Consider the following 21,326-nt stretch of genomic DNA (forward strand, 5'->3'; position numbering starts at 1 on the left):
TATGTGACATTGTCCACGTGTGTTGTACTCCACCTGAGCTGAGCTGGAGGGCACCAAAAGGCCTTCAAGAGATTCAGTGGGTTGCAGTGAGAGGGAGAGGAAACCTGTGGGTCTCCAGACGTTGCTTAGGGGGACAGGGCTGTAGCTCATCTGCTCTGCATACAGAAGGTCTCAGGTTTGATCCCTGGTGTCTCCAGGTCGGGCTGGAAGAACCTTCTTAGCTGAAATCACAGAGAACTCCTACCAGCTGATGCAGACCATTCTGACCTAGAGAGGTACCTGCCTTAGTAGAAGGCAGATTATCGGTCGATGTCCCTTGCTGGACTATAGCTCCCCATCACCTCTGACCACTGGCTAAGCAACATTTGGCAGGCCACAGGCTACTCCCACTTAGCACACTGGATTGGCGAGGCCATTGAGCTCTGGATGACTTTGGGACTAACCTACCTCATGTGCTGGTTGTGATAAAAGGGAGGGGGGAACAGTAAGTACACAAGGAGAGTTTGCTGGATCAGACCAGCATCTTCTTCTCCTCACCTTGGCCAACCAGATGCCCCAAGCACAACCCGAGAACAAGAGCCCTCTACCCCAGTGTTTCCCAACCTTGGGCCTCCAGCTGTTTTTGAACTACAATTCCCATCATCCCTGACCACTGGTCTTGCTAGCTAGGGATGATGGGAGTTGTAGTCCAAAAACAGCTGGAGGCCCAAGGTTGGGAAACACTGCTCTACCCTCGTGTGGTTTCCAGCAACTGGTATTCAGAAGTACTGCTGCCTCCAGCTGTGGAAGCGGAGACTATTCATCATGGCTACTAGCCACTGATCATCTCCTCCTCCTCCATTCATTTGTCCAATCCTCTTTTAAAGCCGCCCAAGTTGGTGTCCATCACTGCCTTCTGTGGGAGTTCCATAGTTTAACTATGTATTATGTGAAGAAGTACTTTCTTTTAACCACGCTGACCATGGATGCATGATAATAAATAAAATAAACGATGCCCAGTCTCCTGTTTTTAAGGCATAATAACCACTTTTGACTCCACAGACCCTGTTAAGTAAGTTTAAAACAGTTTACTTACTAAATACAAAGGTATGGTACGTGTGTTATTCCATGCACCAGCAAGAAGATCCAGAGGTGTTGCACAAGTCAGGGCTGGGGCACCTAGTAGCCTTCCAGCTGCTTCTGGACTACAACTCCCATCATCCCCATCCAGAATAGCCAACAGGATGGTTTGATGGGATCTGTAGTTCAGCGGCATCTGCAACGCCAAAGGGTACTCAGCCCTGGCCCTAAGCCTATGGCTGCAGTTAGGAAGAGACCAACCACAGCCTCTCTTTTAGTGATTTATTGACCATTCACATTTTGCGCAAAACTGATTCTTCCCAAGTGCCCAAAGAGCGAGCTTGTGGCCTAATGTGCCCCTTGCAGAACGGGCCTCGGCCCCACTTGCCCACAACCTGAGATCCAGCGTCCAAAGGAAAAAACCTCGAGAGCAAAACTCTGTGCAAAAGGCACCAGCTGGGAAACAAAGGCGCTTGAGATAAACAGTGATGAGGTCACGGGACCAGGAATCAAGGCTGCTCCGCTCCCAGGTCAGGCTTTCTTCTGCTTCAGCATCTGCATGTACATCTGGAGGGATTTCTGGATGGAGTCCCTGGAGATGAAGCGCACGAAGTTCTGGATGTCGGCTTCACGGTGCGCCAGGAGGTGGTCCACTGTGGGCTTCCGCATCGAGGATTTGGAGAGTTGGCGGGCATGGTCTGGGCAGCAAGGAGAGAAAGAGAAAAAGAGAGCGCATGTTGAATTGCGGCCCGGTGTCACGGACGCATAGGAGTGGTGGGAGCAGGGCTGTCTTTGCGTGAGGGTGCAAGGGGTGCCAAATTCTGGGGGGGGGGTGCCAGGTGCCCACCGCTGAAGCCGCCTAAGCTCTTAACTATCTAAAGGTAAAGGTAAAGGGACCCCTGACCGTTAGGTCCAGTCGTGACCGACTCTGGGGTTGCGGCGCTCATCTCACTTTATTGGCCAAGGGAGCTTCCAGGTCATGTGGCCAGCATGACTAAGCCACTTCTGGCGAACCAGAGCAGTGCACGGAAACACCGATTACCTTCCCGCCGGAGCGGTACCTATTTATCTACTTGCACTTTAACGTGCTTTCGAAATGCTAGGTTGGCAGGAGCAGGGACCAAGCAACGGGAGCTCACCCCGTCGCGGGGATTCGAACCGCTGACCTTCTGATCGGCAAGTCCTAGGTTCTGTGGTTTAACCCACAGCGCCACCCGTGTCCCCTTAACTATCTACCTGTTATGAAATAATAAATAATTTTGATCAAGCTAGAAATACCTACTGTTTCACTAAAGGGCTTTCGACTTTGTGCGCTCATCTACCAAAGATGCGCCGCACCAGCAGTGGCACTTGTCATTCACAACGGCGGCACCTGTCAGACTTGGGGGGGCTGGGCGGATCTTTGCACCCCGGTGGCGCATATGCTAAGGACTCCCCTGGGTGGGAGGCACCAGCTGGGGAGCCCCCAAAAGGAACCCATAAGGGAAGAAGACTTAGAGCTGAAGAGGTAACAGGGTTTAGTGAGCAGGAAGAGACTGCGGCAGAGAGAGGCCCAGACGCAGAGGCAGAAGCAGAGGCTAGAGAGGACTAGGGCAAAGAGGCAGAGATCAGGCAGGCTGTTGAAGATGCCGGGGGTCTTCCCCTCCTGCTGCGACCAGCTCCCCTCCCCGCTGGTCTCCCAGAACCTGAAGAGGTATGAAGAGGGAGGAGCAGAGACAGACAAGGTGTTGAGCCTTAGATTGCTTGGGAAGGAGGAGGCTTGGAGAGAAGGGACTTTTCAGTTCCCACAACTGGGAAACCCTACTGGGAAGAGGTTTTGTGCTCACTAGGCCTGAGCCGTTTTGTTCATTTGAATAAAGAATTAAGTTTACTGATATCTTGCAAGTTATTGCTGACTTTCTCCTGACCCATGTGATCGGAAGGCTTTCTTCCTGGAGCCTGCTTTAAGCCAACCCTCCCACCTTGCTGCCAATTCCCTCAATTACTGCCAACACACCTTTCTTTCACCACTAGGGTATGAGGCAGTGTGGTATAGTAGTTAAAGCAGGGTTGGCCTCTTACCAAGGAAACCTTCCCCACTATAGGATGTTATTTGTTTTGGAATGTGTATTTGTGGTGCAGGATTCTGGGGGTGGGCTGCCTCACCTGGAACGGCCAGCCACTGGGCCATCACCTCTGCAGCCACCTTCTGGATATTCTCTTCGGGCGCCAACTCATCCACGATGCCAATTTTGAGGGCATCAGCGGCAGGGTATAGGAGTCCCAGCTGGATGGACCGGTCCGTGGCTCTGTGGCCAATGGCATTGACCATTGTGTCTTTAAACCTGGCAGAGAGAGAGAGAGAGAGAGAGAGAGAGAGAGAGAGAACTGAGACCCATCAGCACATGTGGTGGAGCTGCTCCAAGAGAAAAGCGTTCTTGGACAAAAGCAGTTCCTGAGATCTCACTGATAATTATTTTTATTAAAATTTATATACCGCCCTTCAGCGTAGCACGTAACAACAATAACCTGCTGCCTAAATACACATTAAAAAGGCCATAGATTTTTTTTAATCAGCAAAAGGCTGATTAAAATGGCACCTAAAGATATGTAGTAAAGGCACCAGAGGCATGGGAGAAGTGGAATATTTTTAGGCAAGGCGCCTAAAAATGTATTATGAAGGCACCAGGCAAGCCTCCTTGGGAAGAGCATTCCAGAAATGGGGAGCCACTACAGAAAAGACCCTTTCTTGTGTTGCCACCCTCCAAATCTCTCTTGGAGGGGGCACAAAAAGAAGGGATTCAGACAGTCATCTCAGGGGCTGTGTTGGTCCCTATGGGGAGAGGCCGTCCTTGAGGTGTAACAAATGAGCCCCCCCTCTCTTTCCCTGATTCTTCAGATTTGGATTGAGATCTGAATAACAAGGAACTAACCTCGTGTTCTTTGGCAGCAGCCTGGGCCACTGTCACCAAGTTTTGAAAGACCTTTGATCTGAATAATCTCTACTATTGGTATTCCAAGACTTGGAAAATCGCCAGTCTGGAGGAAAAAAACAACCCTTATGTACTTTGGCCTTTGCACACTTTTGGTTTATGTGAGGGTTGTTTTTTCCCCTCCAGACTGTATTCTAATTTTATTCTATATACAAACATAGTTAACTCAGGAGCCTTGGTCCAACAGGTCTATGTGAGTTTTTGGATTTTTTACAGTTCAAGGCTACTTTTTATCTTCTTTTTCTTCTTGGGAAAAAATGGCAATTTAGACCATTGGACTCTTTCAGTAATTTTAGATTACACAGGCTTTTCATCTCTGTAGGTTTTATTATTGACTCACAGTGCCTGTATCCTCCATATTTATTGGCAATTGTGACAATGAATCTTTTCCTCCTCTCGTTTTGTCCTCTCTACCTGCCTGTCACCATCATCGTTATTATTAATTAAATTTGCATACTGCCCTTCATCTGTATATCTAAGGGCGGTCCACAACGTAAAATACAGTATATAAAAAAAACAGAAAATGTGTAATAAAAATAAGAGCAAAAACAAGCGAATAATCCCCCAATCATTATTGAAGTGCAGTAAAATGGAGGGAGGCAGGAGAGACATTCAAGCAGGAACGAACGAACGACAGGCTAGGTAGCGCAGCCAGGAATTTAAGCTGTGCTTATTATTATTATTATTATTATTATTATTATTATTATTACCCCACCCATCTGGCCGGATTTCCCCAGCCACTCTGGGCAGCTCCCAACATAATTAATGAAGATGATAATAATAATAATAATAATAATAATAATAATAATAATAATAATAGATAAAACATCAGACATTAAAAGCTTCCCTAAACAGGACTGCCTTCAGATGTCTTCTAAAAGTCAGGTAGTTGTTTATTTCCTTGACATCTGATGGGAGGGCGTTCCACAGGGCGGGTGCCACTACCGAGAAGGCCCTCTGCCATGTGGTTGGCTGTGCCGGGGTTCAGAGAAACCCTAGAGAAGTTGCAGCGAATTGCACCCCACACCCCTATTCTTCTTCTTCTTACTCCTCCGCCACCTCACCAGAAAGGGGCCACGATTCCCAGCTTCGTCTCATTCAGCCCAATGCTGTACTTGGGATTGTCGGCCATGATCCTGTAGTCACAAGACATTGCCATCAGGCAGCCGCCTGCGGGACTGGAACCCTGGGAGGAAGCAGAGAACAGGAAATCTAGTTCAAGGGTGGAGAGCCTTGGGCCTGGGAGCAAAGGTGGCCCTCTGGGTCTCTCTATATGGCCCTTGGAACTCTCCCCAGGTCACACCCCTCACTGGCCCTGCGTCACACCCAGAGTGTTTCTGCTCTGTTTATTGTAAACATTTGGTTAGACCACAAGATGTAATGCTGTAATATAATAAGGAATGTATGTCTAAAGTATAATACAAAAAATTATTAAGGAATTATAGACTGTATATATAGGAAAGGTAAAGGGACCCCTGACCATTAGGTCCTGTCATGGCCGACTCTGGGGTTGCGCTCATCTCGCTTTATTGGCCGAGGGAGCCGGCGTACAGCTTCCGGGTCATGGCCAGCATGACTAAGCCGCTTCTGGCGAACCAGAGCAGTGCACGGAAACGCCGTTTACCTTCCCACCGGAGCGGTACCTATTTATCTACTTGCACTTTGACGTGCTTTCAAACTGCTAGGTTGGCAGGAGCAGGGACCGAGCAACGGGAACTCACCCCCTCGCGGGGATTCGAACCGCTGACCTTCTGATCGGCAAGTCCTAGGCTCTGTGGTTTAACCCGCGTCGTATATATAGTAATCACGCTTAAATAAGAGCAATGTAGAGAAGCCAGAAGAGGGGTGGAGGGAAGTTAATTTGGATAAGATATAGATTGAAAGGAGAATAATACTGTTAAGCTGTATTGTGTTTAAGATATTTGGAAAAAATTAATAAAAATTATTGGGGGGTGGGAACAGAGTGTTTCTGCTCAGCTGGAATGTGCCCTTGAACAATCGCTTGTCTGGATGGTGAGAGAGGGGTATGCAAATAGGTGTAACATGTGCAACCATTGCTCCACCCCTTTGTGACTTTGGCCCTTCCCACCGCTGGCATGGGGAGGAAATATGGAAAGTATTCCCCAGCCGGGCTCTGCTTTGTCCCCAGTCGTCTCTGCATCCTTGGCCCTCGCCTGCCTTTTGTTGCATCGCCTACTTCCTGCAAATCAGTCCTCCCAAGTTACCGTAGTTTGATGTGGCCACTATAGCTGACTGCCTCACTCGATCATTGGCAGAGGTTTGCCTCGTCTGACGACCCCAACTGGGAAGCCAAACATTCCCAGTAAGGGGAATCCTCTGTGCCCAAGCCAGCAACGTGTTAAAGAATGGAGGGCCAAGGTTTTTTTTACCAGTAAGATGTGGTGACAGTCACCAACCTGGATGGCCTGATCCTGCAGGGCTCTTCTCATGTGCTTATACTTTGGTTGTTGACATTCTACCGCAGTTTCGGGGAAACGAACAGAGCAACGATACCAGTTTTGTTAAGTTTCTGTTTTAAAACTAAAATGGTGATGACCCCGAGCTGCAACCATCACGTGTGCATTTAAATAGCTAGTCCAGGCTTCCTCAACCTCGGCCCTCCAGATGTTTTTGACCTACAACTCCCACGATCCCTAGCTAGCAGGATCAGCGGTCAGGGATGATGGGAATTGTAGTCTCAAAACATCTGGAGGGCCGAGGTTGATGAAGCCTGAGCTAGGGTATTTTAAATTGTTTGGATACTTAGATCAGGTATAGGCAAACTCTGGCCCTCCAGATGTTTGGGACTACAATTCCCATCATCCCTGACCACTGGTCCTGTTAGCTAGGGATGATGGGAATTGTAGTTCCAAACATCTGGAGGGCAGGAGTTTGCCTATGCCTGACTTAGATCGTTGAAACAGGGAAACAACCAGCTCTTTCTTGAACTCATCATTTCCTTGTTTTATTCCTGGGTAAACCTGCCTGGTGACATAACCATTATCAGGTGATGTTATCAGTGTGTATTTTTGCCATTTAAAATGGGGCATTATTTAGATGGTGGGGGGGCCGTACCTGAATTTATGCAGTCCGCTGCATGGGAAATGCATCCAGAAGACCAAATGTATCGAGGAGCGAGTGACCTGACAGGGTTACCCTTCCTGCCTCTGTTCCTTCCCCGCTCTTGTTAAGTTTCTGATGGTGTGGGAACAGTCTTTTATGTTCTGAAAACGTTGGGAAGAGGTGAAGCCCCCCCCCCCCAGCTGCCTTAATCAGTTGTGGATCAGTTGTGCTGGGTACCTTCTTAGATGTTGGACATTGTTTTGAGAAAGTGAGGCATTGAGAGGGAGTGGCGAATGGATGATCTGCACGTAGTCTTGGAAGCCACACTGGCTACCTATAAAATGGGACGGTTTGGGCAGAGTTTCTTGGAAGCTGGTGCTCAGACTGACCGGCCGTGGGGCTTCCGCAAAAGCAACGCAAAGCCTCCGGAGCGCAGGGGGAGCTCTCCCTTTGTGCTTCAGAGGCTTCGTGTTGCTATCGCTGAAGCCAAGGGGCCTGCATTCGCTCCATAGGACGCACATGTTAGGATATTTCCGTTCCACCTTAAAAGGGAGCAGGCTTTGTGAGTCAGAGTCTGCGCATGTCCTGTTCACAGGATGTTTATGTTTGCTATTGCTTTCGTTTTCTCTCTCTGTCGGAGACACTGATGCAGGCACTCCTGTCTTTCTTTGTTCTGATCAACGCTGAATAAAGCTTGTAAATAATGCTCTCCTGCGTGCAACTTTTGGCTGTGCATTATCTGCTGATAGAGTGTGCATGAGCTCTAGAATGTGGCAAGACATTTTCTAGAAACTCATGTCGCTAATCGATGATACTGCGTGCCTACGGGAGATCGATGGATCGTCCGGCAGACGGCTTGGGGCCATGATGGACTTTATCTCCCTGGCAGTATCCCAACAGCACACACATTTCCCCTTCATTTTTGGAGGGGGGAAAAGTGCATCCTATAGAGCGAAAAATACGGTATTTTGTATTGCTTCTGAATCTCATTTTAAAAGACCCACCTTGCCTTTGGTAAGACAAGCGCTGCTTGAATTGCACTAATTCCTAAACCCACCCCAGGTCCAATCCTGCAGCGTTACAATAGCTATACATTCATGTCTGAACTGCACTGGGGTGTGCTTCGAATAGCCCATTGAGCAAAGAGCTAAAAACAGTAGCGGCTTATCCGTTAGGGCAAATGGGGCACTGCCCCACCGACCGCACTCTGCTCTCGCCTGCCTGCCTTCTTGCTTACCGCTGGTCGGTGGCTGGCTCTGCCTGGCTCTGGCGCCCCCTACTGTCGGCCTCCCTGCCTTCCACCCTACCAGCCACCAGTGGCCACTGGCTTAAGGTGATTCTTCTGGAGGGATAGGGAGTAAATAAATGGAACTTGCATTGACAGCTGCAATGGTCACCAGGCTGGAATTGTACAGAGTAATCCACATCTGCTGCACGGCTTTCCAGAACTCGGCGTAGTGCTCCTCGCTCTTCCCACACATCTCCGTGATGTCCAGGCCCCCGGAGAAGATTTTGGGGACAACCTGGGAAAAGGAAAAGGATCTGTCATAGCTGGCAACGTGCCTTCCTGATTCACGCCATGCTGCTTCACTCTGAAAAGTCCTACGGGCCGTTTTTGCCCAGCTCCCAGAAAGAGGAGAGATCTTACGATACAATACGATAATCTTTATTGTCATTGTCCTATACAGAACAACAAAATTGAAAAATCTAACCTGGTTAGCCCCCTAAAAACTCTGATACCCCATTTTTAAATACAATATACTCCCATAGAGACTCCTTAAAGGTAAAGGGACCCCTGACCATTAGGTCCAGTCGTGACTGACTCTGGGGTTGCGGCGCTCATCTCGCTTTATTGGCTGAGGGAGCCGGCGTACAGCTTCCAGGTCCTGTGGCCAGCATGACTAAGCTGCTTCTGGAGAACCAGAGCAGCGCACGGAAAAGCCGTTTACCTTCCCACTGGAGCGGTGCCTATTTATCTACTTGCACTTTTGACGTGTTTTCAAACTGCTAGGTTGGCAGGAGCAGGGACCGAGCAACGGGAGCTCACCCCATCACGGGGATTCAAACCGCCAACCTTCTGATCGGCAAGTCCTAGGCTCTGTGGTTTAACCCACAGCGCCACCCGCGTCCCCTTATAGAGACTCCTTACACTGTGTTTAAAACCAAAATGGCATTTGGGTAGAAACTGTTTCTCTAGTCCTAGTCTTTATAACCCTGTACCTTCTTCCAGAAGGCAGAAGCTGAAAGAGATCATTTCCGGGGTGCGCACTATCCTGCACTATCTCTGCAGCTTTCTTATGGCACTTGGAAGCATAGATTTGATCCAAGGTGGGAAGAGTGCACCCAATTATTCTCTCCGAAGTCCTTACAACTCTGGACAGCATTGTTTTTCCCCTGACCGTGCAGCTCCCAAACCACACACACAGACCATAAGTTAATACACTCTCCACAGTACAATGGTAAAATGCCATCAACGGGTCCTTTGAGAGGTCTTGTATCCAGGGTTGGCTGGTGCTAAGGGTTGGCAGGGTTAGGCACCTGTCAATCATCATCATCATCCCAGCCTGTGCAATGGACGCTCCCACCCAGCATAGCTTGCCCCCCACCAGCCAGCAAAGATGGACCCAGAACCAAATGGACGATTGCTATTTTTTTCTATTTGTCACCCGTACCGAGGTCAGGATGACACCGCGGCACGCTTTGTTGTTCTCCAGCTTTTCCAGGCTTATGGCAAGCTCCGTCAGAAACTCCAAGCTAAAGCTGTTAACCGGTGGGCTCTTCATCTTCATCACTGCTACCCCTGAACGAGAAACACAAGGAAACAAGAGTTGCTGCCAGAGATTAGGAAGTCCACCTACCTCAGTGTTGTCTACGCTGACCAACAGCTGCTCTCCCGGGTTTTTGGACCAATTCACAAAGGATGGATCTATTATTGCTTCCCAGCCGCGACAGCTAAAGAGAACCTGCATGTGGTTCAAGAGAGCCAGTGTGGTGTAGTGGTTAAGAGCGGTGGACTCGTAATCTGGTGAACCGGGTTCGCTTCCCCGCTCCTCCACATGCAGCTGCTGGGTGACCTTGGGCCAGTCACACTTCTCTGAAGCCTCTCAGCCCCACTCACCTCACAGAGAGTTTGTTGTGGGGGAGGAAGGGAAAGGAGAATGTTAGCCGCTTTGAGACTCCTTCAGGTAGTGATAAAGCGGGATATCAAATCCAAACTCTTCTTATGTGCAGAAGCAATATACCTATGAAATGCTGTGTGCTGGGAGCCAACACAACCTCTCCCAAAGAATCCTGGGAACTGTAGTTTGCGAAGGGTGCTGGGGCTTGCGGCTCTATGAGGGGTAAAACTGCAGTTCCCAGGATTCTTTGCGGGAAGCCATGTGCTTTAAATGTATACTGTTTTATAAAATTGATGAATGTTAGGAAAATACTGAAATGGAATTATTTGGCTCTAATAAAAATGTTTAAAGAATTAGGTAAGAATGTTATGACAGGAGAAGTTGGTAAAAATTAAGATTTAAGTTCTAAACTTTAAGGTTTTTTATATATATAAAATAAGATGAAAATAGATTAAGGTATGTGATGACAGAATATTATGAACTATGGGAAGGATTTGAAAGAGGGGAGGGATTTGCTGAAACAATAATTTGAACTGGAATACAGAGAAGGAAGGCGTGAGGAAGTCCGGGAAATAAGTAAATGAAAAATATGTGATGACTGAATTGTTTTTTTAAACTATTTTTATTTTGTATTTTTCTCTTTTTGTATTTTTTTTCCTTTTACCTATTTTGTAATTTCTTGAAAATCTTAATAAATATCTTATAAAAAAATAAATAAATGTATAGTGTGTACGCCACCATTCCTTCAAAGAACCACACAAAAGGATGTGGATAGCTCAGTTGGTTAGTGTGTGGTGTTGATAACGCCACAGTTGCAGGTTTGATCCCCAAAAGGGACAGTTGCACATTCCTGCCTTGCAGAGGGTTGGACTAGATGATCCTCAGGGGCCCTTCCAACTCTACATTTCTATGGTTTCTATGAAATGCAGGCCTGAGGGGGTTTACCTGTGCCCTCATCCAGTTCCACCAGGATCTTGTTGTTGCTGAACGACCTCCTCTGGACAGCAGGGCATCTGAGTCTCTGGGCGACAGCTCGGCTATGTTGAAACTGAAGTAAAGAACCTGGGGGGGGGGGGAGAGAATCCAGATATTACCAGCTTGTCGTTGCCCAGGAGAGTGGCAGCTCAGCAGCTGAGAGCCTACTGCCTTGGGGTGAAAAGAATCAACATTTTAGGAAAGGAATCCTTGCCTTTTTTATTCTTTCTGTTGCTCCTCCTCTCATAAGCAGCTCTTCAAACTTCCTTTCAGAAGTGGCTTTCTACATAGTTCAGGCTGCTGCTGAAGAAACGGAGGCACGCTTTAATTTTAAAGCACATCCGAATAACGTTCTTTCCCTCAAAGAATTATGGGCACTGTAGTTTACTCCTCAGAGTTCCAATTCCCAGCAACCATTAACAAACTACAGTGCCCAGAATTCTCTGAAAGGAGGAATGTGTTTCGAATGTGCTTTAAATGTATCTTGTGTACCTGGTCTTTTGCTTTGTATTTATGTATTTAAGACCCCTAGATGGGTTTTCCTTTTGTAATATTGAATTTATTCTGTATTGTTTATTTTTTTGTTATTCAGAATTTACTGACATGTTCTGTATTTTGTAGACATGCAGATCACAATTTCCAACAACAATGCATTGACAGGAAGTGTTCACATAATGAACTGACAATTTCCATGGATTCCTGCTGAACACAGAATTGTGACCCCCAAATGGCAAAAGAAACCAGGAAAAGCCTCTGAAACAATGAAAAATGCCCTCGTCTCTCCCTTCTTCCAACCATCGTTTCTGGTGAATCGGCTGCTGCAGACCAGCAAAACACAAACAGCAAGGCTTGTTTAAGGCTGCTTATTTGTTACAGAACTACACACAGGTTGGCTGTTTGGATATTAGAGGTCTCTGAACAACTCTGAACCCGTTCCGGTACTTCCGGGTTTCAGCGGTCCGCAACCCGAAAAAACACAGCCTGTACATGGAAGGGGTAGTACTCTGGTGGAGGACATGTCATGATCCTTCTGGGGTAGTTTGTCCATCTTTGGCCCCCACCCTGCACTCAGCTCTCAGCTGTGGCTCCTAGAAGCTGTCAGCATGCGACAGCGGCCACAATCCCAGAAACGGCTTCGACTGACCGGCTAAACCAGGTGAGCTGAGCCCAAACCCTCAGTGAGTGTGGCGTGAACATATGAGAGTGCTGGAGGTGAAATAGTTAAACAAGTTACCCAATCAGAACCCAGGGGGTGGAGTCAGAGGGACTATAAAACCAGCTCTGGGAGCGCAATCCTTGGGTGGTTGGAGTGGAAGACTCTGTGAGGAGGTTGAGATAGTGTAGCGAAATAAGCTGAGTCAGGAACAGTTAGGGGCTAGGAATACAAGTAAATATATGAGAGGTGGTTTAGTGAGTGAGAGCAGGTAGCGGAAGTTATAGGTCTGGATAGGCACCAGACCTATAACTCCAGCAGTTTGAGAAGACCAAAAGTGGGTCCAACGGTCAAGAAGGCCGTTCCTGCACATGCCACAGAAGTGAGTGGCAGATGGGGCTCACCCACCTAGGAAAACTCTAGAAGGAAAACTCTGATCCTAAACTTCCGCTGCCTTGTGGGATATTTTGGGGGGGAAGAAAAGGCTAAGAGGAGTAAACCCTACACAAATCTAGAGTCCCTATGGCAGTTGCAGGGCTCCTTCCAGCAATTCCTGCAGCCACGTTGGTGCCAAACGTCTCGCTCTGCTTTCCTTTGGACCACATCAGCGATGCTGAGAGGGGGGTCTTGTCATCTGGTCAGCCCAGGACCCCCCCTACACACTCCCCAGGTGTAAACACCCGCTCCCAGTCACACTCCATTGTCTCTAGAGACAGGCAGATGCCAAAATCAAAGTACCATACAGATGAGGCCTTACTTCCAAGTGAGAACACACGGAGGAGGCTGTGCCTCAGATTAGATGTCCCTAATCCCAGGCAAAACGCCCCTTGCCTTAAAATCTGCTTTAAGTTGTTTTCTCGCTGGTCCCCTTGCTGCGAGAAGCCAAGTCACAGGGAGTCAGGCAGAGGGCCTTCTCGGTAGTGGCACCCACCCTGTGGAACACCCTCCCACCAAATGTCAAAGATAAAAACAACTACCAGACTTTTAGAAGACATCTGAAGGCAGCCCTCTTTAGGGAAGCTTTTCATGTTTAACAGACCACTGTATTTTAATATTCTGTTGGAAGCCGCCCAGAGTGGCTGGGGTATAAATATAATAATAATAATAATAATAATAATAATAATAATAATAATAATATTTCTCGGATGCCAATGCTGCCTTGCACAGGTTTTGAAAAAAAAACCTTTTAATGGGGTTGTCATGCTGATTTCAGAGCAGACTTTGATGTTAAGCATTTAGGAAGGAAACGGAGAAAATACATTGCAACCCTTTGAGACGCTCCCCTAAGTTTCGCTGAACTAAGGGGGACTTGCTCCCGAGTAGACGAGGCTGCCTTCTGGCCTTCCGAGCAGGCCTGAGGCCCAGCAATGGTCTCAAAGTCACCCTTGCCAAGGTGGGCTGGAAGGGGAGCAGAACGGGGAGCCCCCCCCCGCAACCCGCCCACTTCACGCCCCTCGATGCAGCGGATGCAGCCGCAAAGCCGGCGCTTTGCATTCCCCGGAGCGCTTCTTGCAACGCCCCGACGGCGCGGCCCGAAGCGCGCAGGAGCGTACCTGAATAGCGGAGCTGCTGCCAAGCCCGGGACACAGTCGCTGCAGCCGCCATGTTGCACGGGAGGCAGGAGCAAGAGGCGGAGGAGGAGGGGGAGGGTTGGCTCAGCGTGCCGAGGCCGAGATCCGCCCCAGTCGCGCCCCTCCGACGGCTTCTCTGCCTGCCCACCCGGAGGAGCTAGCGGAATCCCTCCACGAGGATTAGCCTCTGGCCCGGGGCACGGCTGCGCGGTATCCTTGGTTGCGCGTTTACTCGCGAGTAAAGCCGCGCCGAGTCGCATCCGAGGATGTTGCCTGACCGTGCTTGTCGTCGGGCTGCAAGATCGCCCGCGTGGCAGGGAGTTCCGTAGACAGAAGTGACTTTTGGGGATGGAAGGATGGCATCCGCCTGGCCTGGCCTCGCTCCACGCTTGTGGCAGCCCAGGAAGGAACTGGGCGCGGGATGCCCGGACATATTACTTATTTTACCATTTAGTATTTATTTCTAACAAGCGCCTGAAATCATACCCCGCTTTTCGCCTGTGTCTCAAGGTGGCTTGCAAAAATTATAAAAAATAAAGCACCCAATGCATAGAATTTAAAACGTCGGAAAACGAAGAACGTTCATGATATGTTTTTAATTACATTTTTGAAACCTCTCTTGTAAACTTTGCTGCACGCCGCCCTGGTATATTTTACACAAGGGGAGGTCTATAGATCTATAGATCTAAGAAGAGCACTCGTGGTGCAAAGACCTCCTGAAATAAAACTGATTTTGACCTCGACGCCGGAAACTTTGCAAAGGACGATGCCATGCCTGTTCTCTCCCCCATAGGATCAGGACCCCTTTACACTGAAGGCGCCTCGACCCCCGAGTCCTGCTTCTAATCCACTAACACTGGAGCATCGGGGAATTTTTAATTTGTATTTTTTTAACCCTGAATCCGCTCAGGCACACGCGGTAGTACATTAACTTTCCCGCGCACGTGTCGGACCAGGCGGTGCACAAAAACCTGGGGCGCCTTCACCTCTCGGGATGCCAAGATTCTCTTGCAAACCCATCAAGTCAGGGCAGGAAGGGGAAGGGCGGCGGAGAGGCTTCAGGAGACACCGCTGGGCATGCGCGAGGCGCTTTTGCGCACGCGCCTAGGGAAGCAGCCTTCGAACGGCCCGCTTCTCCCCGGGAGGGGGGGGTGTGGTCACGTGAGCCGCGTCTCGCTCTCGGGCCAGAGGGGAGGGAGGGGGGTCGCCGGAGTGGGGTTTGTTTCCGGAAGTGCCCGCGCTTCTGCTGGGCCTGAGCCGAGGCCTGACCCGGCCCGTGGCTCTCGCTGCTGCTGCTACTGTTGCTACTGCTGTCGCTGAAGCCGGAGCCGGCCAGCCAGCCGCAGGGATGGAGATAACCAGGAACAGTGAGTCCGGCTGGGGTCGGGGAGAGGGTCAGCCACGAGAGCGCCTCTGAGCATATGCAGAGTGGCCTCCCGCCGCCCCTCCTCTTGGCTGCCCCTCAAGGCAGGCTGAACTTCCTCCCTTGGGGTGGGGGTTGGGGGGAGGCCGAGAAGGAAACCTGACCCCCCCCAGAACAGGTGGGGGTTGGGCAGAGGCCCACATCCTGCCCCTTCCTCCTGCTGCTCAGGCTGCCCCTGATACCTCCAGGCTGATATTTCCCCCCTCCCTCCCCACACATCCTTTATAATGCCCCCACCCCAAAAAACCCACAACACCCCCCATTCATACCCAAAGGCTCTCCCTTTGCCATATGCCACATTGCCCCCATTTAGTAGTGCACTTAATGTATTATATTGTGTTTTAGGTGGTCTGCTTCCTTCCTTCCTTCCTTCTCTGCTGGTTATTTGATCGATATATATATATATAGAGAGAGAGATATAGATATATAGATATAGTTATAGATATATAGATATATATGTATATGTATGTATTGCATTCCCCCATTTTATTTTGTTTTTTAAAAACACGGCTGGCTAGAATACGAGAGGAAATTGAGAGAACTGTGACGCTGAGCACCGTGTGCGTATCTGCAAAAAGCCTCTTCTCTGTGTCATGGATGGGAGGGAAATACCCCTCTGTTGTTTTCATCAGCTTAAAAAAAAAGAAGATTATGCTGGAAGGAGAGAGTCCTCGTAGATCTTTTCCCAACAGGCTTGTTTTGCATGGTGGCCATCCACGTGCACCGTGCTGGCTTGCGGTCTGTCGCTGCAGTTATATGTTGTAGTATGCCGGCTAGAATATGATTTATAAGAAGCAGAGGAAAACAGGGAGATGGAAGCAGGAGATCAGTTTCGTTTTCTGCCTGATCTGTAATGCATCGAGCTGGCCACTGTGAAAACAGGATGCTAGACTAGATGGGCCTTTGGCCTGTTTCCACAAGGTCTCTTCTTCTGTGTCTAGGTTTAGTTGTACAGTTGGGGACAATCTGCTCTTATGTATTGCTGTCTCAACACTCACACACACCCCAATTTGGGGGGCATGCTGCTTGGAGCTTTCCCTTCTGGTCACACATGTTGCAGCCCATAGCATGTGACAGAAAAATACTGAACTACTGAAATGCAGTTTAAATACAGGGTTTTTTAAAAAATAAAATAAAAAATAAATCTGTTAACTGTCATGCAAGAAGCTGGGTTTACAATTTTATTGCAACCTTGCTTTTTAATGACACCCATTAACAGATACGCTGTGGCCAGTAACTGAAATAAAACCATCCATTAACGGATACATTTCTAGTCTTCCAACGACCATTTTTGCCAGACAGTTCTATCCGTTTACAAAGATTATAATAAAAAAATGAATAAATTCTCCATCCTATACAGAAGCATCTTGCATACAGGGACAGAAGCCTTGGGTATGTGTGGCATTCCCATTTACTTCATCTTCTCTGGTAAAATTTACATGGCCATAGGGCAGTCGTCTCAGCTTCACCCGTGTGTCTCCTCCCCCTTCCAGAGGGTATCTGTGTGCAGCACAGGTGCACTTTGTAATTCTTAATTAAAACTGAAACAAACGGAGGTGGCATTGGTAAATGGACAACATTTCCAACTTCCACCCTCAGACCTGCCCCATCAGAGTCCTACTAGGGAGTGTCTGGGCTGTGTGAATATAAAAATAGAAGAAGAGGCTACCCCAGATGTTGTTGGACTACAACTCCCATCATCCCTGGCCACTGGTCATGCTGGCTAGGAATGATGGGAGTTGTAGTCCAACAACATCTGGGGACCCACAGGTTGAGAAACACTGAGCTACTGGATCAGGCAAGTGGCCCATTTAGTCCAGCATCCTTGCTTTGTCTGACGGTAGAGATAGAACATAGCCATCAGGATTAGTAGCCATTGAAGTAGCCTTCAGATGTGAAGGAAATAAGCAGCTATTGTATCTTTAAAAGGCATCTGAAGGCAGCACTGTTTAGGGAAGCTTTTAATATTTAATGCTGTATTGTTTTTAACACTCGGCTGGGAGCCACACAGAGTGGCTGGGGAAACACAGCCAGATGGGCCAGGTATAAATAAGAAATTATTATTATTATTATTATTATTATTGTTGTTGTTGTTGTTGTTGTTGAATTGCTAAGGATTTATTTTCATCCTGTCGGCATCACCTAGATCCATTTCTTTGTGAAATGGAAATGGTTTTGTCATTTTCGCTATGGAGCAGAAATGTCTTTTTTAAAATATATGTTTGGAGGAAAGGATGGTGGGGCAGATAAGAAGCTAATGCAGGAGGTGGGGCATTGCACACTGTCAAATTGCCCCCAGTCATATCACGATGGACTCTGGTCCTGGAACATCTGGGGTAGGCAAAGATGGTCCCTTGCGTTGTCTGTCCCACACTAGCTGGAATGGGAGTGCTGATACTTAAAGCAACTAGAACATAATTGGACAATGGTGGAGCTACATATTAACTGTAACCCATGAAAATGCCTAGGTCAGCCTTTCTCAACCTGTGGGTCCCCAGATGTTGTTGAACTACAACTCCCATCACCCCTAGCTAGCAAGGCCAGAGCTCAGGGATGATGGGAGTTGTAGACCAACAACATCTGGGGACCCACAGGGTGGGAAGTTCTGGCTAGGTGATCCTTAATGTGCTTGGTGAATGTGTTATTTCAATTACAGAGCTGCGAATGATTCTTCAGAGGTAGAGGGGCAACCATATGTGCTTTGCCCACTTTCACTTCTTGACATGGTCTGTTTCTTTCTCTCTCTTGCCTACAGATTTTAAGGACAGTCTCAGCAAAGTTTATGAAGCTATCGAAGATGCAGACTTTTTGGCTATCGACGGAGAGTTTTCAGGTATGGAGTATTTCATGGAATTCTCTCTTGTAAAGATCTGAATTTGCAGCTCCTTGCAAATCACTGCTCTGGAACATTGTCGCATATTGATTATGGGAAGGCTGAAGGGATATTGGTGAAAGCCGATCATGGGATGTTCCTAGATTTTCTGTGTTCTGTCTCTTGGGTGTAACAGAGAAATGAGACAATGTGGTACATTTTTAGAGAGGGTGGGAAAAGTTTGAGGGACATGAGGATTTCTTTTTTTTAAAAAAAGAAGTGTTTATTGATTTATAGGCATTTGTAGCCCACCCTTCACCACGTGGTCCCAGAGTGGGTTACATAATTCAACTGTTGGAAGCTGTGTGCTTCTGAATACCAATAGCCTGAAATCACAGTAGGGGAGAGTGCTGTTGCATTCACCTTGCATGCTTCCCAATAGACATCTGGTTGGCCACTATGAGAACAGGATTCTGGACTAGTTGGACCATTGGCCTGATCCAGCAGGCTCTCCATATGTTCTTATAATAATAATAATTTAGGGTGTGATTTAAGCATGCGCTGCAATCATTACGGATTAAATTTGTAATCCCATAGCTGCTCTGATGCATCCCTAAGAGGCTTGTTCAAACAACCTTTTTATACTTATTAGGAATTAGCGATGGACCATCTGTTAGCGCATTAACGAATGGCTTCGACACACCTGAAGAAAGGTATCAAAAACTTAAAAAGGTAAAAATCTTAAATCATTGCGTTACAGTGCTTCGTCGATGAAATATTTTGGACATGGGGTTATGACATCTGTGTGCCGGACAGATTTCTGTTGCTAAGTACAGCGCTGCGGGGAAACATTTTCAATAAATAGAAATTCAGTGTTGCAAACCAGGCACAGAATGGAAGACTTTCTTCTGTGAATAATAGTCCTCTTTGGGCCACAAGCTTTTATTGGGTCAGGTAGAAGGGTTGGTCTTGCTACAATCCTGTGCACGTTTACTTGGGAGTAAGCTCCCTTGAACACAGTGGGACTTGCACAGAAGTGAGTAAACGTGTAAACTTGTGAGGGGGTCTCCGCATCCTCAGATATTTTATTGGAGGGCCCAAAGGAACCTGGGCCCCTCGGTGTTGGTCCCTGTGGTCGTGCTGTTGCAATCAGGCCCTGCTTGCAGACTTCTGATTGATCACTGAGAACAGCAGGCTCTTCTTGCATTCTAATGTGTGCATTTATCCAGTTCTCCCATGGTATCTTTAACTGGAAAATAAATGTCCTAAACTACTTCTTCCCTTTCTAATGTGTGCATTTATCCGGTTCTCCCATGGTATCTTTAACTGGAAAATAAATGTCCTAAACTACTTCTTCCCTTTCTCCACATCTTTCAAGAGCTTGAGATATTTCTGCTGTGTGTTGTTTATATTCTGTTTAGAAACATGCTGGGGTTTTGTTTTTTCTAGTGACCCACAATACGGTCCTCCAGGTTTGGCCTTGACCAGTGGCCTTGCTGGCTGAGATGCAAGAGAGCTGAAGTCCAGCAGCATCTGGAGGGCATTGCGTTGAATACTCTGGAGAAATTCTTGATTACTTCATGCATTCATGTACAGTGGTACCTCTGGATGCGAATGGGATCCATTCTGGAGCCCCGTTCACATCCTGAAGTAAACACAACCTGTGCGCATGCGCAGGTCGCAATTCACCGCTTCTGTGCATGCGCGTGATGTCATTTTAATCGTTTGCACATACGTGAGCGGCGAAACCCGGAAGTAACGTGCTCCGTTACTTCCGGGTCGCCGCAGAGCATAACCTGAAAACGTTCAACCTGAAGCACATTTAACCTGAGATATGACTGTACAAAGTGCCCGAATTCAGTGGGAAATGTAATTTAGTGACCCTTTAAGTTTCGCTCTGCTCTGGGATTCCTGCGGCTCCTCTGAATGAATAAGCTGACTGTTTAGATCTTATTTTTGTCTTGTCACCTCCAGCATTCCATGGATTTCTTGCTGTTCCAGTTTGGCCTTTGCACTTTTAAATACGATCTCACAGAATCTAAGTACGTGGCTTTCTTGACTTGGTGATACTTTTAAAGTTGAGCATGTTGATAGCAACAGCCCCATCAACTGACCTCCCAAATCCTTTGCCTTTCCTAGGTACGTTATAAAATCGTTTAATTTCTACATCTTCCCCAAACCTTTCAATAGAACGTCGCCAGATGTGAAGTTTGTCTGTCAGGTTAGTGAGAAGTTCGCTTCATATGTTTTTCCGTTTCCCCCTTCTGATGCTGTAACGGGGTTGGGTGCAGTTCAAAGCAAAACCTTTCTTTGGGGCCCACGTTTTGCGTTCTTCGCCACTTTAAAAAAAGTCAACTTTCACTGTATTTGAGTAATGCATTCGCCTTAAAGCTTCTTGTTTTCTCTTCCAGAGTTCAAGTATAGACTTTTTAGCAAACCAGGGATTTGATTTTAATAAAGTTTTTCGCAATGGTAAGTTTCGTTTTTCAACCTGCCATAAAGTGTATATTCTCATAATACTGATGTTTCCATAGCTATAACTTCTACTTCCACCTTCCTATTGATGCATCATCTCAATTGCAGTGAGTTTCTTCAGGATATTTGCCCAGCACAGTCTAACCACTACATAATATAATAATCTTCTAAAGACCCTGTAGAATTGCTGCTTCCAACTTCTTTATGCATCTGTAACAGTGGCAGTATACTGAAACAATTATTTGGCTTAGGTGTTAACGCAAAGCCATTGTTTACAGTGCTATATGCATGAATAGGAAGGCTCTTGAACAAAGCTCTCTCCCTCCCACATGGCCAGGAGAACTTTGCTAGTGTTTACTTTGCTAGTGTTTTCCCTAACCAGAGTTTGTTGTTAGAATCATAGATTGTGGTTTAGAACTACCTCTGGTCAATTTCTCACGAAGCCAACTTTAAACCATGAAGCCGGCTTTTTGAGAAACTGACCTGATTATTATTATTTTTTAACCCAGTCTCTGGTTCCTATAAAATTACAGAAACCAGGATTAGGCGAAACTGGAAGTAAGTCGTTCTGACCATGTGGAAAAAAGTGGTTGTGTGTGTGTGTGTGTGTGTGTGTGTATAAGTATAAGTCCAAGTTTTCATTCAGGAACTTTCCTGCTTGTGTGTGTGTAACACTAAACAATGGTTTATCATTGCCTTTCCCA

At 47.4% G+C, this 21,326-nt stretch overlaps 2 protein-coding genes across 3 annotated transcripts in view; one reads left to right on the top strand and one right to left on the bottom strand.

The window, feature by feature from the left end:
* Nucleotides 1-1,327: 1,327 nt before the first annotated feature.
* On the bottom strand, nucleotides 1,328-14,053 carry ECI1 (enoyl-CoA delta isomerase 1). 2 transcript variants are annotated; one of them, XM_082199911.1, is made up of 8 exons: nucleotides 13,895-13,941; nucleotides 11,403-11,488; nucleotides 11,159-11,275; nucleotides 9,767-9,894; nucleotides 8,471-8,617; nucleotides 5,096-5,217; nucleotides 3,205-3,383; nucleotides 1,328-1,757 (listed from the first exon to the last, which is right to left on the bottom strand). In XM_082199911.1, exons 4-8 carry the CDS (start codon nucleotides 9,881-9,883, stop codon nucleotides 1,591-1,593), a joined length of 732 nt encoding a protein of 243 aa, XP_082056037.1. In that variant the 5' UTR covers nucleotides 9,884-9,894; nucleotides 11,159-11,275; nucleotides 11,403-11,488; nucleotides 13,895-13,941; the 3' UTR covers nucleotides 1,328-1,590. The 2 variants fall into 2 exon arrangements, with proteins under 2 accessions (XP_082056037.1, XP_082056036.1); XM_082199910.1 differs by lacking the exon at nucleotides 11,403-11,488 and having other exon boundaries at nucleotides 13,895-14,053.
* Nucleotides 14,054-15,110: 1,057 nt separating this feature from the next.
* The window catches only part of PARN (poly(A)-specific ribonuclease), a 52,699-nt gene continuing 46,483 nt past the window's right edge, over nucleotides 15,111-21,326 (top strand). Inside the window, exons 1-6 of the mRNA XM_082199753.1 lie at nucleotides 15,111-15,279; nucleotides 18,091-18,168; nucleotides 18,800-18,879; nucleotides 20,122-20,189; nucleotides 20,287-20,368; nucleotides 20,559-20,619. Of these exons, the coding sequence (XP_082055879.1) occupies nucleotides 15,261-15,279; nucleotides 18,091-18,168; nucleotides 18,800-18,879; nucleotides 20,122-20,189; nucleotides 20,287-20,368; nucleotides 20,559-20,619 (388 nt within the window). The 5' untranslated portion in view covers nucleotides 15,111-15,260. The remainder of the gene's footprint in view (nucleotides 15,280-18,090; nucleotides 18,169-18,799; nucleotides 18,880-20,121; nucleotides 20,190-20,286; nucleotides 20,369-20,558; nucleotides 20,620-21,326) is intronic.

This window comes from Podarcis vaucheri, assembly GCF_965113315.1.
Source record: "Podarcis vaucheri genome assembly, chromosome: 14".
NCBI lineage: Eukaryota > Metazoa > Chordata > Lepidosauria > Squamata > Lacertidae > Podarcis > Podarcis vaucheri.